The sequence below is a fragment of the Cucurbita maxima genome, unplaced genomic scaffold (genome assembly GCF_002738345.1).
Source record: "Cucurbita maxima cultivar Rimu unplaced genomic scaffold, Cmax_1.0 Cma_Scf00033, whole genome shotgun sequence".
Classification (NCBI taxonomy): domain Eukaryota; kingdom Viridiplantae; phylum Streptophyta; class Magnoliopsida; order Cucurbitales; family Cucurbitaceae; genus Cucurbita; species Cucurbita maxima.
In genome coordinates this window covers 2,243,649-2,268,953 of record NW_019272049.1, presented here as the reverse complement: position 1 = coordinate 2,268,953, position 25,305 = coordinate 2,243,649, and the positions used below count along the sequence as shown (strand labels likewise).

The 25,305-nt window shown below is 36.6% G+C and overlaps 2 protein-coding genes across 3 annotated transcripts; one reads left to right on the top strand and one right to left on the bottom strand.

Annotated features, from left to right (window-relative positions):
• Window positions 1-817: 817 nt before the first annotated feature.
• On the bottom strand, window positions 818-11,221 carry LOC111467185 (CDK5RAP3-like protein). Of its 2 annotated transcripts, XM_023111991.1 has the most exons (10): window positions 11,081-11,221; window positions 10,800-10,934; window positions 7,970-8,064; window positions 7,763-7,857; window positions 7,541-7,676; window positions 7,263-7,412; window positions 6,586-7,116; window positions 6,292-6,500; window positions 4,286-4,418; window positions 818-1,194 (listed from the first exon to the last, which is right to left on the bottom strand). In XM_023111991.1, the coding sequence occupies exons 1-10, from the start codon at window positions 11,136-11,138 to the stop codon at window positions 1,063-1,065; spliced, it is 1,674 nt and encodes a 557-aa protein (XP_022967759.1). In that variant the 5' UTR covers window positions 11,139-11,221; the 3' UTR covers window positions 818-1,062. The 2 variants fall into 2 exon arrangements, with proteins under 2 accessions (XP_022967759.1, XP_022967760.1); XM_023111992.1 differs by lacking the exons at window positions 7,970-8,064; window positions 11,081-11,221 and having other exon boundaries at window positions 10,800-10,893.
• A 544-nt stretch (window positions 11,222-11,765) lies between these two features.
• On the top strand, window positions 11,766-24,344 carry LOC111467183 (TBCC domain-containing protein 1-like). Its single transcript, XM_023111987.1, has 9 exons — window positions 11,766-12,290; window positions 13,165-13,305; window positions 14,053-14,433; window positions 14,964-15,068; window positions 20,396-20,536; window positions 20,621-20,824; window positions 21,341-21,433; window positions 21,596-21,707; window positions 23,712-24,344. The coding sequence occupies exons 1-9, from the start codon at window positions 11,820-11,822 to the stop codon at window positions 23,753-23,755; spliced, it is 1,692 nt and encodes a 563-aa protein (XP_022967755.1). The 5' UTR covers window positions 11,766-11,819; the 3' UTR covers window positions 23,756-24,344.
• The last annotated feature ends 961 nt before the right edge of the window (window positions 24,345-25,305 follow it).

Here is a 25,305-nt window from a genome sequence, read left to right as displayed (position 1 = left end):
TCATTGTTGGAATTTCGACCGAACCTGATCAACCTGAACTTCCAAATCCAAAGTATAAAGGTTGGGTTGGGTTACATTTTTTTCTAGTTTGGCTTGAATTGAATTTTTGGAAACTTGTAAACTTAGATTGGTTTGTGAGTTAGATATTTTTTTGGTCGTTTGATATTTGAGTTTTATGAGATTTTAGTTATTGATATATCTTAGTAAATATAATTTTTTTAAAATAGGAACAATCTGATAATCCAATCGAACTCAAAAATAGAAGGTGAAATTGAGTTGGATTATGAACTATATTCATGTTATTCGAGTCATTAGTTCAACTTGTGTACAACTGATGTTGTTGTGACGTTTTTTGGTTGTTGTATTCTAATAATAATAATAAGAGAAAATTTAAACCCATTTAAAATGGTGAAAAAATGGGCAATATAAACTTTTGTGATAGTAATCTTATGCAACATCTTATACCGAGACATCTTAAACAAACCTTCAATTATCCAACCTCTTTAAAAAAAATGTTCTCTCAAAGTTCCAACTCAATGTTGAAAGCACTTGTTAATAATGAATTTCATAAAACCAATATGGGAGAAGTGTTTAAGCATAGACATTTGTTAACTGATCCATTATATGGGCCAATTGCCTAAAGGATCTAAGGAATTGAGCAGTTATTCATCTAAATTGAAGTTGATTACAAACATACATGATCAACTGCTTTGTTTGTATTATCAAATTTTATACATCGATTCGATCATTCGTTACCATTAAAAGATAAAATAAAAGGAATTAAATTGAGTATTTAAAACAATAGGAACTTATATGAAAAAAAGACTCCAACAAAGAACGCTTAAAAACATGTATTTAGCCTTCTTAACACTAAAGAAAAACAAATCAAAACAAACTGAAAGGTGATGATGTAAAGTTAAAAGCATTAGTAAAGCTACTGTGTCTACAGATTGGTTTAGGGAGAAATAGGGTGAGGAACAGCAATCCACATATTCTTTTTATTCTAAAGAGTTAGCTTCAAAAGTGTGTGGTGATGACAGAGGCAAAGACATTTTTGGGTACTTACGCGGTGAGGCCACTTGTTAAGACAGTATTGATCTCGCCAATAATGTTGACAGGCCTTCCATCGAACATGGATGATAAAGTGCTTTCACATAACTTCTTCAACTCCCTGGTTTTCGTCAGAGCTGCTTCCTGCAATACCACCCAATATTTGCTCATTTTAGAGTTGGTTTCCCTTTTTTTTGGCCAATGTATCTCATCATATGCAATCCAGGTTAATGAAATTTCCGGCAACATTCATAAAAATATAATAGATAGAAGAGAGAGGCAAATACAAATGTTGTTGATGTTACGGTCATGCTTGTCTAAGGCATGTTGTCTACAGCCGCATGACAGATGTCCCAGTCTTACTTGTCCGAGTCAGTTGACAAAGACGTCAACCAATTGAGTGGAGGAGGATGTCGATGTCACGGTTATGCTTGTCCAAGGCGTGTTGTCTATGACCGCACGACAGATGTCCCAATCTTGCTTGTCCAAGACGTATTGTCCATAGTCACATGCCTACTTTAAACCTCTTTTACATACTTTCATTCTAGATAGGTCTTTACCATTTCACATTAGGTCAATACAGTGGTGTATGACCGTTCACCAAAACCATATCTACCTCCGCTAAGGCTAAAATGCCTCAAAATGTACTATAAGAAGAAGTGACAAATTCCCGACTTAGTCTTCAATTTCACTTGGCAAAAGACAGACCAAGCCTTTTCTCTCTTTGGGGTCATGTGGATGTATATAAGCCCTATGGTGGAAAACTTCACTAAATTCTCTCCTCCAGAGAGAAGGCACAGTACTCGGGTAGCAAATAGAACAATTCTTCATAGAGTGTTGGTAGAGAGAAGCCAAAAGATAATTGGGTTTACATTAAATTATACATTACAAAGATTAAATGAACAAAATAAAACATAAACTCGTATCTGTTTTTGGAATTAGATATTGTAATTTCATTGTTACTCGTGTTTTTTGTGTCTAGATACCTAACATTTTTTTAGTTCAACAATATATGGGGTAGAGAAATCAAACTTTTGACATCTTAATCGAGAGTAGATGCCTAAACTAGTTGAGCTAAGTTTAGCTGAGACCAGGTTGATGTTGGGAACCAAAACTAAAATTAAAATCAAATAGTCTTACGCCATTCATTATGGATCGACTTCCCAAAATATGACCTCCCCTCTATAAATCCTAACTCCTATTTATAACCAAACCACCTCTAATTAACTATATCATTAAACCCTTACTAACACCCCATCAGTAGAACATGACTCCTCCAGGAAAACTTTGGAAATACAAGTCTCAAAAGAGTATTAAATTCTTCCTATGGGAATTTGGTCAGAAAAGCATAAACAATCAAGACGTCACTCAGAGAAGGATCTGCTCCCTCACCCTCTCACCAAATTGGTGTGATGTGTAAGAAGGAATCTGAAACTGAAGGTCATTTGTTCTTTACATGCAGCTTGGTAACAGGTTTTGGAATTCTTTATTATCTTCCTTCAGCTAGCAGACCCCTCTTGCAACCAATATGAGAGGCCTGCTTTCTTTCATCTACTTGTTTTTTTTATAGGACACAAATACGTATATTCATCAAAAGAATAACAAAAGACAGCCTAGTAGAGACTACCCCTCTCTGCCAAACCTAGCAATGGAGAGCCTTCCAATTGTTTATAATCATTAAAAGATTGTAACTACAAAAGCCAAGAAGAATCAGAAGGAGAGGACTTCTTCAAACACCCTGTTGTTTCTTTCCCTCCAAAGCCCCAAAGAAGAGAAAGCATTGTACAACGCCAAAGGACTTCTCCCATACCACCAACAAACCTTCCCCGAGTTTCTTTGGAAAGCAAGACTCAACCCCAAATTTCTCAAAATAACGCAACCCACCCTTTAGCTGCAAAAGGACAGTGAAGGAACAAGTGGTCTAGGGATTCTTCCTCACGTAAACATAAACAATACACAGAAGGGGAAATCAGCCAATTTCGGAATATCCTCTAAACTTTTCCGTGGGTATCCAAACTTCAACAAGCCAACGACCAAAGAAAGACTTTACCTTTTTTGGGACTTTAAAGTTCCCGATTAGGTTCACCATTGGGTAGGTCAAATTTGTCTCCCCGTTGGTTAGCTTCAGAAAGGTAGAGTTAGCTATAGAAGAACCCGATGAGTCGATCTTCCACCTACGCAATCAGATGGACTGAGTTCCCCAAATCTCAGTTAAAAAGTGGTCTTCTAATATCCAAGTCCCATGCTTGATGCTCACAATCCCAACAATCAGCAATGGAGACCCCTTTCTTTATAGTAATGGAATAAATATCAGGAAATTTGATAGCCAAATACTCTGTTCCACACCAATTTTCTTCCCACGTATTAATTCTTCTTCCATTCCCAACAAAAACTCCACAAAACTGAAAAACTGGTCTTTGTCCTTCATGGTATTTGACCTCAGCCGCTGTCTCCATTTCTTTTTGGTAGTTTTAGTAGTTCAACCCATAAGCTCCATCCCATAAATAGTGCAAATACCTCTTCTCAGTGAACCTCCACGACCATTTCATTAGGAGGGATTGGTTTCGTTGATAGAGATAGCCAATCACAAGGCCACTGTAAATTGAGGGCAACGAAGTCCATTTCCAAGCCACAAGGTGAGGTGTCCCGGTTTGAAGATACCACCATCCCAAATAAAATCTCTGACAATTCTCTCTAAGCAATTGATCACCTTCATAGGAGCTCCCATGAGGTAAGAGAAATAGCAAGGGAGGTTATTCAGCACAGCTGCCTGGGCAAGGGTTACTGCCCCCCATTTCAGAGAGACCCCTCTCCATTTGACAACTTGTAGTTCAAAATTTCTCAACAAATGTATACCAAACCGCCACTGTCCCATAATTTCCACCAATCAGAAAACCCAAGGAATTAAAAGGGAATGAATTCTACTTTGCAGCTTGTTAAAACTTTGGCTACAACTTGTTAGAACTTTCATTTAGCTAAACCCTAAACATTTTTGTTTTATGAAAGTGTTTTTCTCGCCATTTGCAGATTATAGTTTAAATTATCATCCGCCCAACTAGAAGGCTTTTATGTAGCTTCCATCAGCTTTGGGGCGGGTTTTCCCTCTTCTTTTGTATATTTTATTCCATCATTGAAACATAATATTTTTATAACTAAAATAAAATAAAAATAAAGAAAAAAGGAAAAAAAAACTAAAATAAAATAAATAAATAAGTCGAAAGGAAGAAAAACTTACTTGTTTTGGCCAAGATGAAGCTAATGAATTTTGAAGCTCCATACGTTTGGCAGACAAGTCCTTCAGCCCTTCCTTCAGCTTCACTTCACGCTGCTTCTTTTCCTCAAGTTTACTAACTAATCTCTCTAGAAATCTGAAATCAAAGTTCACATCAGTTTCCCTGAGAATGATCAAATTTTAGAGAAAAAAAAATCTTAGATAAAAATTATAAAATAGAGTTGGATCACTCTACAGGAGCCTTTTTCAACTGGCCTTCAATTTTATCCCTTCTTTTTGTTTTGTTTTTTTGTTTTTTTGTTTTTTGTTTTTTGTTTTTTGTTTTTTTTTGTTTTTTTTTTTTTTTGGTAAGTATCGAACTTTTGTTGAAACAAAATTGAAAGAATGCAGGGATGCACCATAACTCGAGCCGCCAAAAAAACAGAAGAGTATCATTAATCAAATGGAGAGTATTCTTGAGAGCCTACTTTCACTCTGAGTTGGAATGTCTCTTTTCCACCTCCCCTTTTTATCCAATATTTCGTCCTTTGAAATATGGAATTTGTCTCCTAAAATAAAATTTTAAGAAGAAAATCATAATATTGGTCCCCCGTTCAGAATGGTTTCACTTGGCTTTCAGGTTATAAATCCACCATCTGAGCTTCTAAAGTTCTTGACTTAATAAAAAAGAAAGTATTTCGTTAACCATGATAACAAAAAGTGAACTTATATTTTCACATTGGCTTCTCTTGACTTGCTTTTGTCATTAACTTTCGTCGTATTACTTCCTGAGTTAGTAAGTTAGCTGATAAAAGAATATATTAATTAAAATTAGGAACGAAAATTGACAAGTAACATAATTAATCAAGAAATGTTCAATGAAATGAATCAGCCAAATTAATAATCAAACTAATAATTATATAAATTAATTAGACATATTAACAGATGAAACAAACTAACAGAAGTCAAGTGCCCATGATAAGTACACACCAATGTGAACCTTGATCCAAATCGCAGGGTTCAAAAATGTACTTTTCCAAATAAATGAAAAAACCATCAACTCAAAACCAAGTTTTCGATACTGATTCTCGACAACAAGACAATTAAATAGAAAATATATTGAATACATACTTCCTTCACAGACATTCAGCATTGTATTAATTGTGTCCCTGACGGTTAAAATTTGCAATTATGTCTCTAAACATTGAACTACATTTAACCAGTGCCTATAATCGTTACCAGTAGATAAAGTGCAAACGCGGAACTCATTTCTTGAAATTTGGATGAAGTGACAATTTAACAACTAATTAGATGGATTTCATACATTATTGGGCAGGTGAATTTTAAGAACCAAAAATCCAATTAACACTAAGAAGATGCTGTCAAATCTAATAAATAATCTTTTCAACTAGCTGTAAAATGCTACCTCATCCAAATTTTAAGTAAAGGGTGCTACTTCAGTGTATTGCTAACTAATATTCATCGTCAAGACTAAAAATAAGTAGAATTCAAAATCTAGAGATGTAACTAAAACCTCTTAGTTAGACGTAATGCTTACAAGGACCCAAAAATGAAGTTTAACCTAATAATTACAAGGGTCAAACATGTTAACTGTAGATCATATAGTATTTAAACCAAACAGTTTCTAGAATAACATTACATATTTTGATATGTTTTAGAAAGTACACATGCAGATTATCGTAATTGCAAAGTTTGTCAAACAAAGAATTATAAACCTACCAGCACTAGTTCATCAATCAACTAAAGTTACAAATGAAAAACAAAAATAACTTATTGCATCAAAACATAGAAACGTTAATATTAGCACCAAAGAAAATGCTAATACATACGAACTTAGAATAGTAAATTAAGTGGGTTAGTTTTTATTGAAAAGGTGGGTGAAATCGGGTAACAGTAACTTCATTTTGTTGGCATTTCTCAAGAAATTTTTTTATCAAAATCTGGAAAATCCCTACGAGAGGTGGATTAAAGAAATAAGAAAACAATGACCAATGTAGTAACAGTAGTACCTTTTAGAATTGAGAATCATAATTAAATCTTGAGTTTTCCTACTTGACAGTAATGATATAGCCATGGAAACATCTGATAGCATCATCTCAATGGCATCAGGAGTATATTGCTGCAGCACAAAGGGAGCAACTGCCTGGACTTGATGTTGCAAAGACAGAGTTTCATCATTCTTCAAATCATTCAAACGTTGACTTAGAAATGCCTTTATCTGAAATTGTAAATAGATATAGCCATTAAACCTTCGTATAAGATATTTAATGCCACTTAAGTTTTGTACCAAAGCTATGATATACCTCGTATAGATCATCAAGAATCTTATTTCTATACTCGGTCTCCAAAAGCTGGCTTCTAACTTCAGTGATTTCTGCAGAATGAGTTGAAGGAATGAATGTTTTATTATTCACTTCTATATCAGGCAAGGTTACATCATCGATGATATCAACTTGAGGTGTTTCAACACTGACATCCCATGAAATCTCGGACACAGTAGCCTCTGGCAATGTAGTACTACCCTCTTTACTAGATTCCATTTGGTATGATGATTCCAAAGCATCACTCGCATGAACTATTTCATAAGGTCCCAAACCATTTCCTGTATCCTCAGTTTCCTCCAGTGCACCTATATCCCAGTCAATTTGAGTATTTTCCAAGGATATATCCCAGTCAATATTATCAGCAGCAATTCCTGTTTGTCCAATAGCATCTGGTTCTATATAGCTTGATTGATCATTTACAGAATCAACAATCTCAAAGCCCACAGACACATGTAAAGAAGGAGGATGCTCACGTATATGCCCCAGGCTTGGTAATACAGTCACGTGTTTCTGTACACATGTATGAAATGTTAGAGACTCAGAATTAACATTCCACATCACAATAATTTAGTCATCAGTATCAGGAAATAAATTTCTCTATTCCTCTCTTGGACATTTATGATCATCAGACAATGCTTATTGCACTATTTCCTTACATCCTTATCCGAGTGAGCATCCCTTACAAAATTGGAATAGTATTCAATAGCACGTGACACAGAATCACCATTTATGACTTCTAATATTCTGCTAAATGTGCTTGGAAGTGACCTTGCAGTCTCCAGAAGTTCAACTCTAACATTTTTTCCCTGCAAGATGAAGAAGATAAAGAAGCTTGACTTCAACAAAAAAAACAACAAAAAATAAATCCACGCAATAAAAGGAAGATACAAAAAGAGTCTCCTAAAGCTTCAAAATATACAGAGTAGGTTACAACCTGCAAACCGAGATCCTGACAAGCCTCTACATATCTAGCTGCCGAAAGAGAAGCATTTCTTTTAGTATCAGATTCTTTACGTTCCAGCTCAGCTAGCTGTTGATGAATCTTTTGGACCTGTTTCTTCTGATATGGGCTTCACATTAAAAGTAATAGTAGCATGAAAATTGAGCTCTTCTATATCCATCAGTTACTACACAAAGTTCATAACAAGACATTTACATTTCATAAGTCACATTCTGAACAATTATTTGAGCTGCCTCGCCAAGAAAAATATGATCCTTCTCATAAGTTCGTACAATCACCTCCCAAGCACCCTGACAAAAATATTTCTTATTTAGAAAACAAACGGAGTAAAGCTCTAAATTAATTCAAGCCTGCCAATGTACAGTGAAGGCTGAGAAAAGAGCAGGAAAAGACAAGTCTTACAGCAGCACCTGATAGCCGGCCAAATATATTCCGGCTTTCTGGGGTTGACTCTAGAAGAATATTATATATTTTCTTTGCCTCTAGATAACCAATATCTGAGAGAAAAAAAAATCCCATACAACCAGTGTAAAAGTTATTAATGAGATTTAAACTATTACTCATAAGTAAACAAATTGAATAACAAGGGACATTTGATGCACAAGATAGAGAGATTACATCAATTAGAATTTAGAGATGTTAATAGAATTATGATAGAACCTCTGTATTTATTCAACAGAGAAGTACACTGCCCTAACTAACCTGTTTCTAATGTGTAGTATCTCGATTTGTACCAAAAAAGGGGGAAAAGAAGAAGAAGAAGAAGAAAGGGGGAAAAAAGAGGGATCAGTAATGTCAGCCATGTTTCAGTAGAGGGTCGGCATAATGTCAGAGTGACCGTATGGTCAACTGTCAGTTTCTTTAATTTCATTACTCTTTGTATAGCTTTTAAGCCCCTAGGAGTTCATTCTTCAAGCTTTATTTACTAGTTTTATTCTTTTGATTTAATGTAGGCCATATTGGAGGAACTTAAGTAAATTTAGAATTTTCTGAAAACTCGAATTGAGCCCAGGAAGTTAACAACCAAATAAGTCGCCATTTGAATTTTTAAAAAATACTTGTAGGGATCGACTAGGACTTGGGTATATGAATTATTAGCATGATTTAAGGATAATTTGAGCATGGAAATGGATTAGTTAAATCCTGGATGATGGATTTATGCTGGTTTAGCTGATGCGCACGTTTAGGACTTCCCCCATGTAACCAATGACACTAATTTATTTAAATGCTTTGTTAGGACTACGACATGTTATATCTTATTGTACCTGATATGCATGGAGTTGTGCAGATACGTATGATTTATGATTTCATGTCACCCATAGAAGCGTGTTAGGAGGTTGGAATACCTACGTGCCCTGATTGACGTATGGATTAGATGTTATGTGCCTTAAGAGGATATGTATGATCTATTAGTGATCCTTAGCTTATGTTTCATCCTTCCTTGGTTCTTGAGCCACATTTAGAGTTCCTTATGATACATGGGTTGACTAGATTTATGTAGGGACATTTGGGGACAACTCCTAAACGTCGACTCACCTTAATGGGTGAGGGTCTACTTAGCATATAGGAACGCAATGTCACCCACTTAGAGCCCATGGCACACTAGAGGGTACTACTGGAAGAGCTTTGGTTGTACCTAGTGGATGCCAATTTTGCACTATTCAAGCCTAGAATGGCATAGGAATAAGGAGCATTGTCGGTACCATTATGGTAGCTTCCGACTAGCGCCTATTTACTACTAAGAGAGATCCGATTGTACCTAGTGGAAAGTAGGTTGTGCACTGTTCTAGCCAAGAATGACATAGGAATAGGGAGCATTTTCATATGCCATTTGGGGAGTTTCCAGCTAGCACTTAGTAGTAGGCGCGTATGGAGATGTAGGTAGATTGAGAGGTCACCTATAGCGAGCGACGGCTCCTTCATACCTGTTAGACTTTCCTTGAGCTTGAGACATACGAGGGCACCCTAACTTATGCGCAAGAAGCACAATGACTATATGGACCTTGGAAAGTATGAAACGAGAGGTTAAGTGCATCCTGAAACCTAAATATACCCCGATGGGTGGCTTGCACTTAAATATACCCCGATGGGTGGCTTACATTCTTGGAATAGGAGTAAGTAGGGTATATGAACCTTGAGAGATTGAGAAGGCTAGAAATGAACCCAAGCCATGGAATTAGCCGACTGTAGGATTCTGATGGAGCACATAGCTTAAGAAGCATTGAATAGGAGGAGTTTCAATGAGACCCTACAAGTAGGTGCTCATTGAGTATTTTTATACTCATTCCTACTATTCTTTGTTTACAAATGGAGTGTAGACCTTGATTGCTAGCAAGAGCCTACAGAGTCGTCCAATTACAGAGAGGACCCTTAGATCAAGTTGTTTTTCCTCTTTTGACATTTTAATGTTATTCTTAAACACCGTCTTGAAACTTGAGTCATTTTATAAACTATTTTGATGCAATTCCGTGGAAGTGATTTTGTACTTTTAAATACTTTTTATATCAAAATTCCTGCTTATGTTTGACTTCGAATTCTTCATGTTCCCCGTTTTTTCAAAATTGAAAAAGTTTATCGCCCTTTTTACACTTGAGTCCACATGGCGATCCGTGATTCAAAGGCTTGAAAAGTGAGTTGTTACATAATGCCACTGGTAATCAAAAGAGTACCTATCTCTCAACACATTTCCAACTAAAATACTATTAATGTCACACTCTTTCTCAAATGTGACTTTTTTAGTGAACCCCACACCAGTTGATATCTTACCAAATACTCCCTGCCTCTCCTACGACTATATGCTAATTTCTTTTATCACCCTTCTGGTAGAAAAGATAAAGGAGAATGATTTTTAATCCTAGTTTGGCCATTGCTTGAGAAAACGCCAAACCTCCCCAATTTAGTTTTTCCATTCGTGAATGTACAAGCCAGCCGGCTTACGACTAATCTCACAAGACAAGTTATTAAGCAACTCATAGAATGACAAGTTATCAAGAAACCCATAGAATTTAATATCTTAGATTAGTGCTCGTTTTTTACTAAAATGGAAGTTTGTTTCTTAGCTTTGCAGCAGCGTCAATTAAAGGTTCCAATCCCGTCAATTGCAGAACTAGTGATAAAAAGGAACTCTCTCTCTATCCTTTGTTAATCAAATTTTATTCAGAGTAGACTTCACTTAATGCCAGTAGATTAAACATAATAATTCCGTAGAAAACTTGAAAAAATCAAATCTAACCTTCATGGTCTAAGGTATGGAAATAGGGATCGGTATCTTTGGGAAGGGACAAGAACTCCTTGGAGATGCGAACTCTCAACGCTGCCAAACGCTTACGCCAATCAGCAGGGACTCTTTTCCGATCGACAAGCCACTCTTCACTCCCACGAAGGTGCAAAAATCAACCCCAATCAAATTGTTGAAAAAAACAAGCACAATTCAAACAAACAATAAATGAAGTATGCAATGAAATCAAAATCACTAATCGAACAAGAATCGGAGATTGTAAGTGGATTTGATACCACCAAGACGAGAGAATGTGATGTCAATTGGAAGATTCCGAATATCGTCGGCAGCCATAGTTCTTTTTGCACTAAGAAATCGTTGCTTAGGGTGTGTAAGAGTTTTGTTCGGGATCGAGGGAGAGGCAATTTTTACTTCATTATTCTTAATTAAAATATATATATATATATTAATTTTATAATTATATTTCAATTTTCCATTTTTTTTATAATAATTTTTAAAATATATATTGAAATTGGCTCGCAAATTTTATTTTATCATTTATAAATAAATAAATAAATAAATAAATATTTTAATTATTAACCGTTTATATTTATTGAAAATAAAAAATGAATAAATTATTTGAACAAAAAAGAAATAAATTTTTAAATAAAAGATGTTGTGTTGATAGGAACGGTTAAATTACTAAATAGTTAACAATTTAATTACATTTAAAATAATTTAATCATTAAATTTTTTATTTTTAAAATTCTCATAAAATTCAAATTTTGTCTTAATTTTAAAAAACACAAAATTTAATGAGAAAAAAAAAAGACATGGAAAAGAATGAGGGTCAATGATTTGACTAATCTAATTCATTTAGACGAATAATATATGGCCACGTGTCAAAAACTCTGAATCTGCCCGCAGGCAATCCCAGCCCAACCCCTTCTCCCTCCCTTATTGATCTCTGAAAGGATCTGCCATTTCCACGAGGCTCTGTTGCGCTTCACTCTCTTTCTCTCTCTATCCATCGCCATGACCGAAGCTACTGACCAATCTTCCTCATTGCCGGTAAAAGATCCAATCTTGATCCGTCCCCGTCGCGAGCCCTTTGAGCATGGCCTCCTCCCCATTCCCAAGCTCGTCTTCTCCGACCCCATGCAAACCCTAATCCCTCTCAAGCAAAAGCTTCTTCAGGCTTCCCCTTCCCACCGTCTCAACTCCTCCGCCATTTCCGAATCCCTCCAGATCTCTAGTGACCATGCTCGCCTCGTCCTCGACACCCTCGCTTCCGTTCTCCACTCCGACTCCGACCCCCTTGTCAATGCTACTCCTGACGAGGTCGATTCTGTTGGCGTCGATGTCCTTGATCTGCTTCTCTTCTTGTATATTCAGTCTTACAAGAGGCTGCTTCCTAGATCGCATAAGGATTCCGCTGCTGTTGCCGATGTCTGGCCTTCCACTTCTGCTTTTGATGGCTACTTGTCTGCCCTTTCGCCCTTGCAGGTTTTTTTTTTATTTATTTTTTTTATCTCGATTTATGCTAGTCAGAGGTTTTGATGTCTTTTGCTGGGGGTTGCTGATTGTTGATGTTGATTGGTGGTTGTTATTTTATTGTTGAGGGTTCAATCTTTCGTTCGTTTCGTTTTTGGTAGTTTTTGCATTGGTGTTGCCTGTGCTTTTGTGAACGAGGACAATTAATTCTATATAATGACGAAGTAAAATGTGCTGTTGGAATTAATAGTTTCAGTTTAGCGGATCGATAGATTCAATTTTATAAACTCAGAATATGTAGCTTTTTCATTTACGGATGACGTTCTTGGTGCTTGGTAACAGTGATTTGTTGGTAGGCTGTCCAGAATTGTTTTCTCAACAAACTGCTTTCATTTTTCTCTATTAGCTTAGAATGTCTGTTTTGTTTTTTCTGGAGTGGATTTCACTAACTTGTTTACTGAACTATAAATTAAATCACTTGCTTTCAACCATTGATGGTCCATCATGTAGACCTTGTTTCGGTTTTCATGAACCATGGTTTTTTTTTTTTTTTTTTGATAATGGCATTAATCCTTTTCTGGACAGGGCTCTGTTAGTATCATTTGTTTGTCTTGGTTCTGCTGAGTTTTTCTCGTTGACAGTAGTACTTCTGCATTGTAGAAATAGTGCTTCCTCTCTCTTTCCATGCATACGAGCAGGTGTTTAGATGTGCAAGTAACTGAGGAAGTTGATTATTCATTTTTAGTTGCTTTACCATTCAGGTTCATTGTACCTGCACATTTTTGAGAATTATCTCTTTATTTATGTAGGGTAGAAATGTTTATACCAATCACTTTATTATCAGCGTACTGCTAAAATAGCTCATATTTGTTCCATTACACTGCAGCTTGTGCGCAGCAACAGCCGTCGACTTATGCCATCACAGGCTGATGAAGAGGCTCACCAATTATCATATTTACAAAAGCACTTGCCCAACATTCTCTCTCTCTTGGCAGAGAGTGTGGAGGAGGAAGGCGAGGAATCTTCGGTTAGTAATTTTTGGCTATTTTCCCTTCAATGATTGCAGAAGAGAAACTGTGATGAAGCTTAACTATGTTAACTTCTTCTCCTTTTCTAGGTTATACGATGTAAATATTTTTGTAATTTCCTAGTCTAGTTATCCATTATTTGGTCAGCATTTCTAATATGGACTTGTCTTATTTTGCATTTGCCTTCTTTTAATTACTTCTTTGTCAGTTTTGTAGTAAATTTTAATTTGAACGTGCTAAAACTTTGATGCACTTCCTTTGTACTTGCAATTTCGTTATTTGCATGCTTGTTAAGTACTAATGTCTCTCTTATATGCTAGTATGAATTTTCTCACTACAAATCCTTGAAGTTTTAGAACATTAAAGTGAATTTTTATTTGTTCTTATAATACTTGTTCATTATGGATGGTTTTACTTGAAAATAGTTTACCTTCTTGAACTTTTGTGATAGGATAGAGTATTATTAGGATTAGAGTACAGTAGTAATCAAAGAAGAGAGTTGTTAGGGGATTTATTATCAATAGGGGGAGTAAAGAAGGAGGGCATTGAGAATTTTTTTGCGAGTGAATTAGGGCTTGGGAGTGATATCAAGAGGGAGGTCCACGTACCTTGAAACACTTGGTTTATCTTGTAAGTTTTCATCCTTATTTCAATATAGTTTGATTCTGTTTTGGTTCCTATCATTTTGCTTTCATTTACAATTTTCAAAATATCTTATTCTTTGTTAACTGCATGCAATCTTGTAGGTTTTATCTGTTGAAAGATTTGAGCACCTCGGATTTTTGGTTCAATTTGGTGATAAGGGATCTGATGGAATGCAACTGAGCCAACATACTCCATTTTTTGCCAATTCTGATCCTGATATGCCTGCCGTTCCATTGCCGGCAGCTCAAGTGTTGGACTGGATTTTGCAAAACATTGCATCTGCTTTAGATAATATTTCAGAGAGAGCTTCTCTTAAAGAAAATGGACCATCTGGTGCATCTGACCCAGATGTTGCTATGGCTGATGCATCCACAAGTTCAGTGAATAGGACTAACACTAGCAGGGGTCCTAGTTATATTGAGGGCATTTCTAAGTCTTCTCTTGTGAAGCAAGCATCTGATCTCAAAGGTTCTTCTGTGAAGGTTTGTCATTGTATTGTTTTATTACTGCTGTATAATAATAATCTGTTGAAGAATAAGCTTAGTTTCTTTATTGTAAGGTTATCATATTTATTTTCAAATGAAAGTTTTGATCACTGAATCTGTTATTCTTTTACCTTTGAGCGTATGGATTATGATGTGTTTGACATATATACTCAGAATCAGGCTAGAATGGGCCATATTATTAGTGAAGGTTTCATATTACTTCATAGTGCTGTTAGTTCTAGGCATTGTACTTGTTCCCACTTATATCTTCTGACAATTAAACTGATTTCCAAAATCTCTTCATCATATATGGGACAGACGTAATTCCAATTGGTATTTGATTGGAATCAAGGTACATATGAAATTCAAAGGAATTAGGCAAAAAAAAATTGATCCTAGCCTCATGGAGGTGATGTATGACAAAGTAGAATGAAAGATCTTGAAGTTGGCAATGTTAATATTTTTGGTTTTACCCGTGAGTTGTCTCTGGATGTGATTTCATTTGTAAGTTTTATTTGTGGTTACAGGTGCTTAACTGCCATGAATCTGTCATTTACATATTAGCACCTTTGAGATATGCCACGATATATGGATGTTCTGATACTACTATCGTTCTTGGAGCAGTTGGAAAGGTAATAACTAGTAATAATTGCATTTTGCTAATGGATTCTATTTGTTCATTGTGTATGCATATTAGGTGAAGAGTTGTATTGTCGTTTCCGTTAGGCTAGTATATTTACTGGTTTGAATTTGATTATGGGCTAGGTGAGTAATGTGATTGCGGCATTTAATCGCTATTTCTTGAGTTTCGCATACCTATTTTTGAGGAAAATGGGAACCCACAAACATCTCCTTAATGGTTGGATTTTGTCCATTCTGTGTATAAGTAGTCGTGACTTTGTTTTTGATTCATCTGAAAGGGCCTTATACATTGTTGTCCTGCTTTTATTCCATGTATCTTTCCTTTCTGTAGTTAATGTGTAATTTTTTTGCACTCCCTAACGGTACTCTCCTCAAATGTAATGCTACCCAAATGTCTCCTTGAATAGTCTTCATTTGTTTAATCTCATCTGGCTACGAGAGTTTGATCTTATGAAAGCTAATGACAAACTCAAACAGAGGACAACCATGGGTTCCACATCGGTTGAGTACGGAAACTTCTCCCTAGTAGACATATTTTAAAACCTTTAGGGGAAGCTTGAAAGGGAAAACCCAAAGAGGAAAATATCTGCTAGCGGTGGACTTGGACTGTTACAAATGGTATCAGAGCCAAACATCAGGCTTTGTGCCAGCGAGGACGTTGGCCCCCAAGGAGGGTTGATCGCTTGTGGATGTATATAATAAAATGATCTGAAATTCACAAGAATAAGTACAAGTATACACTATCACAAATAGCAAGTAATAAGTAAATTATCGATTCCATAGAGAACCTATATTTTTGGTTAATTTTATCGTTGGAAATTAAGTATGTTTTTGGGTAACATTCAAATGGTGTTGGTGATTTCGAATTAAATGATGCAAAGTGCCACTGCGGTCGAAAAACAAAAAAAATTGAGAAAATCAACAATAATGAGAAAGATTCGCTAAGAGAGATTGAATAGATAAGATTCTAGTTTCTTCTAATAGATTCCTAAGCCCACTTTCGAAGGTCATGTATAGTGATTACTTCCATAATTGTTTTTAATTTTTATTAACAAGGCTCTAGGAGAAGAATTATTTCTAACCCTTCTATTCCCTTCAAGTCTTCTTACAATGGAACTAGAGTATTAAAGAGGATTTCATTGCTCCTTCTCTTCTCCCGAATGAAAGAACAACTATGTATGTAAAGTAGCTAATTAAACACACATGTAAATCATTAACAACAACTCTTTAATAAACTAAAATCATACCGTCAACATACTTAAACTATATAAACTCTCTTGCCTCCCCTACAAAGCTTAGCTCTCCATACAAACTGAAGTAAACAGAGGAACCCACATCTCAATCCTATAAAATGGATAGAGTAAAAATAGAGAGTAAGGAAATATTGAGTTATCAAGCTTGTTGTTGCTTTTCAATGGAAGTTCCTTTCCTTTAAGCTCTCACGTCCACCTTTTTGCCTCAATCAATCCTTCTTGGTCTTCTTTTCTTCTGCTGTCAACAACTACTGGATTAGGGTTTTCTTCTTCTTTTCTGATTTCACAGCATCTGAGGTTGCTGCTGTCTAATCTGAAAATCTGCTCTCGTTTTTAGTTATTCCTCTTTCGTTTTATATTGTGTATGGCTCCCCGTTTAGGGTCGAAAAGGAATAAATTGTCCACATAGGATGTTCCTAATTGGGTAGTCAATGACCCACTTGGATTGCTGATGTGGATTAAAATTTCCATGTCATCCCCCATTTGTTTCCAGATTTACTACTGCATCATGGTTCAGCATAAATGTCTGAAATTTTACCACATAACTCAATTAAATGTAAGCTCGATTTATGCAAATTCATGTTTTTTTTCATGTTAAACCCAATTGACTATTTCATGTATACCAATTAGAATAAATGGAGCAATTAATGAGAAAATGGTGAGTATGAGTGCAAAATTAACTACAAAAAGATGTGATATAACTCTACTTTTGGAGAGATCAAGGGTAGAGTGTGAGATCTCGCAGTGGTTGAGAGGGGAACAAAACATTCTTTATAAGGGCGTGGAAACTTCTCCCTTGAAGATGCGTTTTAAAACCTTGAGGGGAGGTTCGAAAGGAAAAGCCCAAAGAGGACAACATTTGCTAGCAGTAGGCTTGGGCTGATACATGCACTATTAATCCCTCCCCTCAAACAAGGATATATCATTCCTATATGTCTATTGAACATGATTGGACTACTTTTCATCTTTTTACCTTCCAATGTAAACATTATCAATCTTATTGAATCCAAATGGAGGAATTGTTGTAGGGGCTTGGTCAAGAGTTTACGGGGTAAAAGAAAGGTGGAGCAGGTGTGCTGGTTGGCTTAAGGTGCGCGGTAGGAGTCATTATATTAATGTGGGATGCCTCAATTGCCAAGTCTTTGGAAGTGATTAAAGCGGCCTTTCTAGGGTCAATTTTTTTATTAGCTTTCAAGGGTAGAGCTGATGTTTGGGGTTTATGAGCCTCCCAAACAAAGCGAGAGGAAAGAGTGCTAGGATGAGTTTGGTGGGCTATTTAGCTTACGTGGCCCTTGTTGGTGTGTGGTGTCACGATCGTACTTTTTCAACCATGCGGCGTCGTGATGTTGACACACTCACGACCAGTCTTGAGGGGAAACCATACTCATTCATTTTTCGCTCGACTTTGTGGCTTTGTCAGACCTTAAGCAAGGTTTGTCCTCGCCCATTGAACAAAACTTGTGCGGAACCCAAGCTTGATCAACCACATGCCACCTATGCGTGCATGTTCAATTATCTGAGACCCAACCAATTTGCCTCTACACTAGGCCATTCGACTCGACCTTGCCTCTACTTGGGGCCAAGGTCTCTCAACACAATGTTGCATTTCAATATCATCTAGGAAGAAGTTTTTCCATCGTTGGGGGCCAAGGTCTCTTGCATAAATCTTAAACTTCTCCATCATCATTATCAATGGAAGACCAAGAGGGAAGATTTATGCCACACGGGGTCTAAGACAAGGAGACCCACTATCCCCTTTTCTCTTCATCATGGTAATGGACTACCTCAGTCGCCTACTGACAAAAGCAGAATACGAAGAGCAGATAAAAGGTTTTCATATCGATAATGAAGGCCTGAGCATCAACCACTTTCAGTTCGCAGATGACACAATCCTCTTTTTTGATTTGGTGGATGCATCTTCCATAAAAAACATGATTGACACGATAAAAACCTTCAAAGGATTATTTAGACAAAATATCAATCTCCAAAAAACTAAGATCATTGAAAAATTTAATAGCATATATGGTTGTAAAAAGGGAGAATGGCTGAATATATGCCTAGGACTACCTCTAAAAGGGAACCACATATCTTTTTCCTTCTGGAAGATTATTATTGAGAAAATAGAAAGAAGGTTGTCACCATGGTCAACACGTTATACTTCAACAGGCGGAAGACTCACCCTAATACAAGCTACATTATCCAACCTCCCTACTTACTACATGTCTCTATTTGAAATGCCACAAAAAGTGGTCGTGGATATAGAAAGACTATTCAGAAACTACTTGTGGAAAGATGGTGCACACTTTGTTTGTTGGAATATTGTAAACCTCCCAACAGAAGAGGGAGGCCTCGGTCTTCTCTCGATAAGGAAGAAGAACAAAGCTCTCCTTGCCAAATGGATATGGAGATATCATCATGAAGAAAAGGCCTTATGAAGAAATCTTATAAAGACTATATATACTCCTACTATAATGTCCCACATTGGTTGAGGAGGAGAACAAACCACCATTTATAAGGGTGTGAAAACCTTCCCCTAGCAGACGCGTTTTATAGCCTTGAGGGGAATCTCGAAAAGGAAAGCCCAAGGAGGACAATATTTGATAGCGGTGGATCTGGATCGTTACAAATGGTACCAGAACCAGACATTGGACGATGTGTCAGTCTTCTCACTGTTCCCCGAAGGGGGGTAGACACAAGGCAGTGTGCCAGTTAGGACGCTAGGCCCCAAAGGGGGGTGGATTTGGGGGCAGTCTCACATCGATTGGAGGAAAGAAAGAGTGCTAGTGAGGACGCTGGGCTCTGAAGAGGGGTGGATTTTGATGTCCCACATTGGTTGGGGAGGAGAACAAACCACCATTTATAAGGGTGTGGAAACCTTCCTCTGCTAGACGCATTTTAAAGACTTGAGAGGAAGCCCAAAAGGGAAAGCCCAAAGAGGACAATATCTGCTAGTGGTGGATATGGGTCGTTACACCTACATCAAACAAAAATCATCCCTTCCATCTTCTACAAAAGGGCCTTGAAAGTGCAAAAAGAAACATCAATATCTCATCACCAACCAAACTCGCCATAAGGAGGGTAATGGGGAAGCACATCATTTTGGACCGACCCATGAATTGAAAACACCAAGCTAGCCTTGAAGTATCCACTTTTGTACAGGCTCGTAGCAAAAAAGCCACAATTAAAGAAACATGGAATGTTGTCAACAAATTTTGGGACTTGAAGCTTGGAAAGAATTTAAAGGATAATGAAGCAACGGAGTGGGCCGAATTAAGCCTTGACTTTTCCCCTGTAGTATTGTCAAACAAAGAAGATTCACTAACTTGGCTCCCCAGCGTTGACGGGGTCTTTTCTACAAAATCCTTGATGATGGACATGGGAGAAAAAGTAGAAGCAATAAATCCCACACTAGCAAAGACAATATGGGAAGGACATCAACCTAAAAAGGTAAAGTTCTTCCTTTAAGAAATAGCACATAAAGCCATCCGCACAAGTGAAAATCTTCAAAAAAGAATGTCTTACATCACTATCTCTCCAAATTGGTGTCCATTATGCAAGAAAGAAAACGAATCACAAAGTCACTTGTTTATGCAATGCATATACACTCAGAATTTTTGGACAACGATTCTCAATATATTCAAATGGCATCTCTAATTTCCTAGAGAGGTAAAGGATTTTTTGGATATGACTTTAACGTACCCCACCCTTTCTAGAATGTAAAAGCCCTATTATGGAAAAACCTCATCATGGCTTTCTTTTGCAATTTGTGGAAAGAAAGAAATTAGAGAATATTTGCAGATAAGACGCAGACCTACACAAAACTTTTCGACAATGTTGTTTACCAAGCTATATTTTGGTGTAAAGTGTCTAATATTTGAATTCCTATAGTTATACCTCTCTCATTGCGAATTGGGAAGGTCTTTTGTAAACACCGTGGATTATACATCCCTCTTGTAAATTTCAATCATCAAGGAAATTGTCTCTTGTAAAAGAATAAAATAAAATAAAAAATCCCATGACAAAAGTAATCCGAGTTGTGCTAAATGTATTCTTTTCTTTTTCAGGCTGTAAGAGTCGAACATTGTGAGCGAGTTCATTTAATAACAGTTGCAAAAAGAGTTTGCATTGCAAATTGTCGAGAGTGTTTGTTCTTTTTGGGGGTAAATCAACGACCGCTGATTGTTGGTGATAATCACAAGTTGCAGGTGAGTTATTATTTAATCATATTCATTAGAAATTTGAATTGCCTTAAATTTTCATGAAACTGGACATTTTATATCTCATCGCAGGTAGCACCATATAATACATTTTACTCTCAATTGGGATCCCACATGAGTGAAGTTGGCATCGAGGCAGCTCTGAACAGATGGGACGAGCCACTTGCCCTTGGAGTTCTAGATCCTCATGATTCATTATCTCATCCCGCGGGTGTCTCTGATGTACAAACTGAGACTGCTACATGTCTGGATCCTGACCAGTTCACTAATTTTTTGGTAGGCCTTTTATTATTTTAGGGTGAAAAAGTTACATTGCGCAGTATTTTTCCTTAATGTTTCATGCAACCATTAGTTAGAGTTGTTTAGTTCTGTTTATCAGAATATTGTGATATAATTATGTTGTCTAGTGGCTCTTTTATGGATACTTCGGTATGAAAGAAACAAGAAGTTGTTTCAATTTCAAGGGTGTGACTCTTGCCGTTAAGATTTTCAAGATCAAGTCAGACTGTTCCCTTCTGTTGTTTTGAGTGCTCTCTTCATGTTGACTTTTGTAATTATGGCTAGATGCAAATTTATACCAATTGGGAGTCCCTTCATAATCCCTTTGGCTGGTTGAGGATATCTCATCTCGGTCTTGGTATACCCTCTCTCTTTTGATTGATGAATTCGTTTGCCTAGTTTATAGAGTCTGGCACAGCAGTTTTCTATAAGAGTCACGTAAGGTTCTGCCCCTCTATGGATGGAAAAGATCATTTTACATTTTTTCTTATGATGCACTATCCTCTGTTGCAGATTCCAAACTGGGTTTCTGGTGAATTTCCTGGAGCTACGGACTGCAATCCATTCCCACTACCAGATGCTTATTTGGCCTCTCTTGAGAGGAATGTATGTCCATCAAACTGTCCTGATTAGATTTAAGCTAGCATTGGCATGTGCATGTTCGTCAAACAATTGCATTAAGATTTTGTCTTTATTTGACCTCATTTTAGATTTTGTGGGTTTCAATTACTCCGTGTAATGGACTTATTATATCTTTTTTACCCTCAGAAAAAGTCTTTAGGGGAAGTGCTGCAAATATTGAGAGAAACCCCACTTGAAGAGAACCGCAAACGAGAATTATCATCTGCACTTCATGTATACTTCAAAGACTGGCTATATGGTAATGATCTTTTCTTTTCTTTGCATGTACTCAATGTATACATCAAAGTCGTGATTGATAATAGTCTATTTTTATTATTTTAATTTAAGAGCCCTATTTTTTACTGCAAAGAATGATCTACTTATCTCTGTGCAAGTTGGCATGAAGGTTCATGGATATAAGATGATGAATAACATAGAAAATAAATATGAATTGAGATCAAACGTTTCTTGGAATTAGAATTTTTTTTTTTTTTTTTTTTATTGATTTATTGAAAAGCTTACTAAGTAAGCCATAGATAGATTAACAGGGCTTAAAATTCCAACTTGAGTTAATCTTAACTATAAATATTACACAGAACTGGATGCCGGTGACAATGAAGAAGCTTAAAACATAGCTAGGTCTGTCTGGCTAGAATAACCTCACGATTAATCCATAATCCATTCAAAATCTCTAGCTCTCATCCTTTATCTTTCATCAACTATGCTATAAAGAAATTGTCAATAATTTAAGTGGCCAAGATTTCTCCATCTAGACCCTGAATTTCGTTCTTTGAAGCTGGAGAATACCCTTACAGTTGAGACGTTAACATTTGATGGTCCTTTGACTTGTTAACTGCAATGATGTTGCTCCCTTTCTCGTTGTAGTCTTCTTGAACCAGCAATCTCTTCATTTCCTTATTTTAGCTTTGATAGTTCGTTGTAGTCTTCTTGAACCAGCAATCTCGTTGTAGATCAAAAGCATAGCCCTTCACCTTTGAAGTTGTAACTCAACATCTAACACCCTTTTGAACAAGGTTTCACACTTAGAGCTACTGTTGACTTTTCACCCTTTGCATCACTCTAGTCCTTTGTTCTATGCATTCTTTAGTTGGTAACTGTTTCGTTTGATGTGGAAAAGAGGTTGGGCTAAAAGCATTTGCCCATCCTAAGCCTGTAGTACTTGAAAAATATTTTGTTTTTCACTTTGATATTCAGCCAATTGGAAGACTTCCATTGTAGCATTCAGGCTCACAAGCTTGAACATACTTAATTCCACTCTGGTCTCTGTCTTCATCCTATTAAAGAAGTTTCTCGACTACAAAGTCAAGAACCTTTAGTAAGGAAGCTGCCAATGTTCTTTATATCCGAATGTTGTCTCACATTGCTCTCATGATGAAGCGAGAAAAATTACTCAATAGAGTTTCCTCTTGATTAGATTTAATTGAACGATCAATGCCTGCTTGAAATTCTCCCACGATTGCAATTGTCACCTCCTTTTGACCCATAAAAAAATCTTGCCATAGCCTCCCTGATCACGCACAAACCTACTGGAGATAATGTTTCTAATTATTTTGCTCAATTGGCCTCGAAGTATTGAACTTTTTCATATCCCATCCACAGGGGTTGCTGCCATTGAACAATGGTAGCTTATCCTGTGAACTGACCTCTTTCTTCCACTCTTTCTACCTCTTTCTTTCTTTACTGGTCGTTGCATCCCCACATTTGCCAATTCCTCGGCCATTAACCTGTTTTTGCGCTAATGGCATTTGCCAGATGCTTGGTTTCCTCGTCTTAAGTTGGGTTACTCCTAGGGATTCAGAGATGTTTTCTGTTTGGATCAAATTGAATTCTTCTGCCACTATTCCCAATTTTTTGATTCCATTACTACGATCTACTTGCCATCTTGTTTTCATTTGGCATATCAATAGAGAATTTCGGTACCAATTAACAGAATACTATCAGCATGAGTTCAATTGAGCCTATCTTACCATCTGCAGTAAAGGTAAAAGGGAGAAAAGTTGTTTTGAGTGGGGAGAGGACGGGCCTCAAATTCCTGAGGTTGCATTTAAGATATTGGATAATGGAGGCGACTAGACTAGCTAGATTATTAGGACAACAGACGTTTATTAATCTCACTTTTTTTTTTTGTGTTTTTTTTAATGTAGTAATGAACATGGCTTCTCTTTCAACCTGTAATATGTTTTGCCTGTTATTACTGTGCTGCATGATATGGCTTATTTTGGTTGTCTTTTTGTTCCTGCAGCTTCAGGGAACATCCGTCAGCTTTATTGCTTACAAGGTGACTGATTGATTGGGACGGGAAAACGTGGGTTTTACAGTCAAATATGATGGTAAAGGCAGGAAAAGTTCTTTTTTTCCCCCATCTGTTTCTATATTAAATTGTCAACTAGTTGTTTCCGCCAATTCCTTTTTGGTACTCTACTCTTGCTATGAGTAGCTGAGAGCTAACCCTCTGCACGTGGTGGTGGGATCAGAAAAGAAAAAGAAAGAAAGAAAAAGAAAAAAAAAAGGATTTGCTAATCTCAATTGTAATTCTTATGGGGAAAAAGAAACAAATAATGTCTCTGCATTTGCTAATCTCAGGACCTTGTGAATTCCACCTTTCCCTTTTTGGTTTTCTAACAGTTGAGATTTGCTTGTGGATTGAGTTCATAGTTTTCTTTTTCCTCACAAAATCCAATGATATCGAGTATGTAATGTAGGTTGATGAAACTGAGAATTTTGTTGAAAGCATGCCTTTTTGTCTGTAATATATATATGTGTGTGTGTGTATTGTGAGGCCAGCTTGTCAGTGTTCTGCTTGTGTAAAACAAAGCAACCTTCTTTATTTTCAATATCATTCAGATGAGAAGGCTGAATGTTGGTTGGTTGGTTGGTTGCTATTTTGGTTATAAGTCAGCAATTTGATGCTTTGGACGATTTTACAAGCCACTCTTAGTTCTCTGTGCAATAAAAAAAAAAAAAAAAGCACAGATCACCAATCTAGGCAAATTTGATCTACGGTTTGCATGGTTGAGCTTCTCATATTTTCTGGGTTTGTTTTAGTATAAGATGACAGGTAAGGCGAACATTTCTATATGGAGCCTCCTCATGACATCTAAGAACTACCGCATTTTGGTCCTATCTATCCCAACTTCCTTGGCATTCCTAGGTGTATTTACTAGTCCATGAGTCGAGGAGTTCTGTCTATTCAATAATACATCATTTCCTGCCGGGGCTCAGGCATTAAAGAGAGGTGAGGCAGGACGGTTGCTTGCTAAATCAAAGAGAGCAGAAGCACCTCGCCTAACAGTATCGGTAAGCAGTTAATTAATCATATCCCATTTTAGTATCAATTTACCCTACAATACTTGGCTTATCGGAGAATCTAAGAGAGATATTACTGTCGAGATTCAACAGCTAGGCCACCAACACAAGGGTCTAGGAATGGGAAATCCTTTAAATTTGTTTAGGGGTGAAAGGATTGTGCATGCATTCCATTCTATTGGCCCTCCTCTCAAACCTTTGAATAGCTACCTTTGAATAGAATGCATTCCATTCTATTCTTTTTCTTAAATTATTCTTTCTTACAATTTAACAATTTATATTTATTAACAAATAGAAATCACTCGCGAGTTTAGGTACTTTAAGATGAATTGTAACAATAGATTGTATTGCTCATTTAAAAGGTTAACTTAGGAAGTAGTTTTAGCTATGATTTGTGTTTGTCCTCCAATACTTTCAATTGAAGGTACAATAATGGTTGTGGATTGATGTCAGTTTAAAACAAGTTCATACATTACTAGTTGGGAATAGTCGTTAAATCATTATAGTTATACAATGACAATTAACTATGA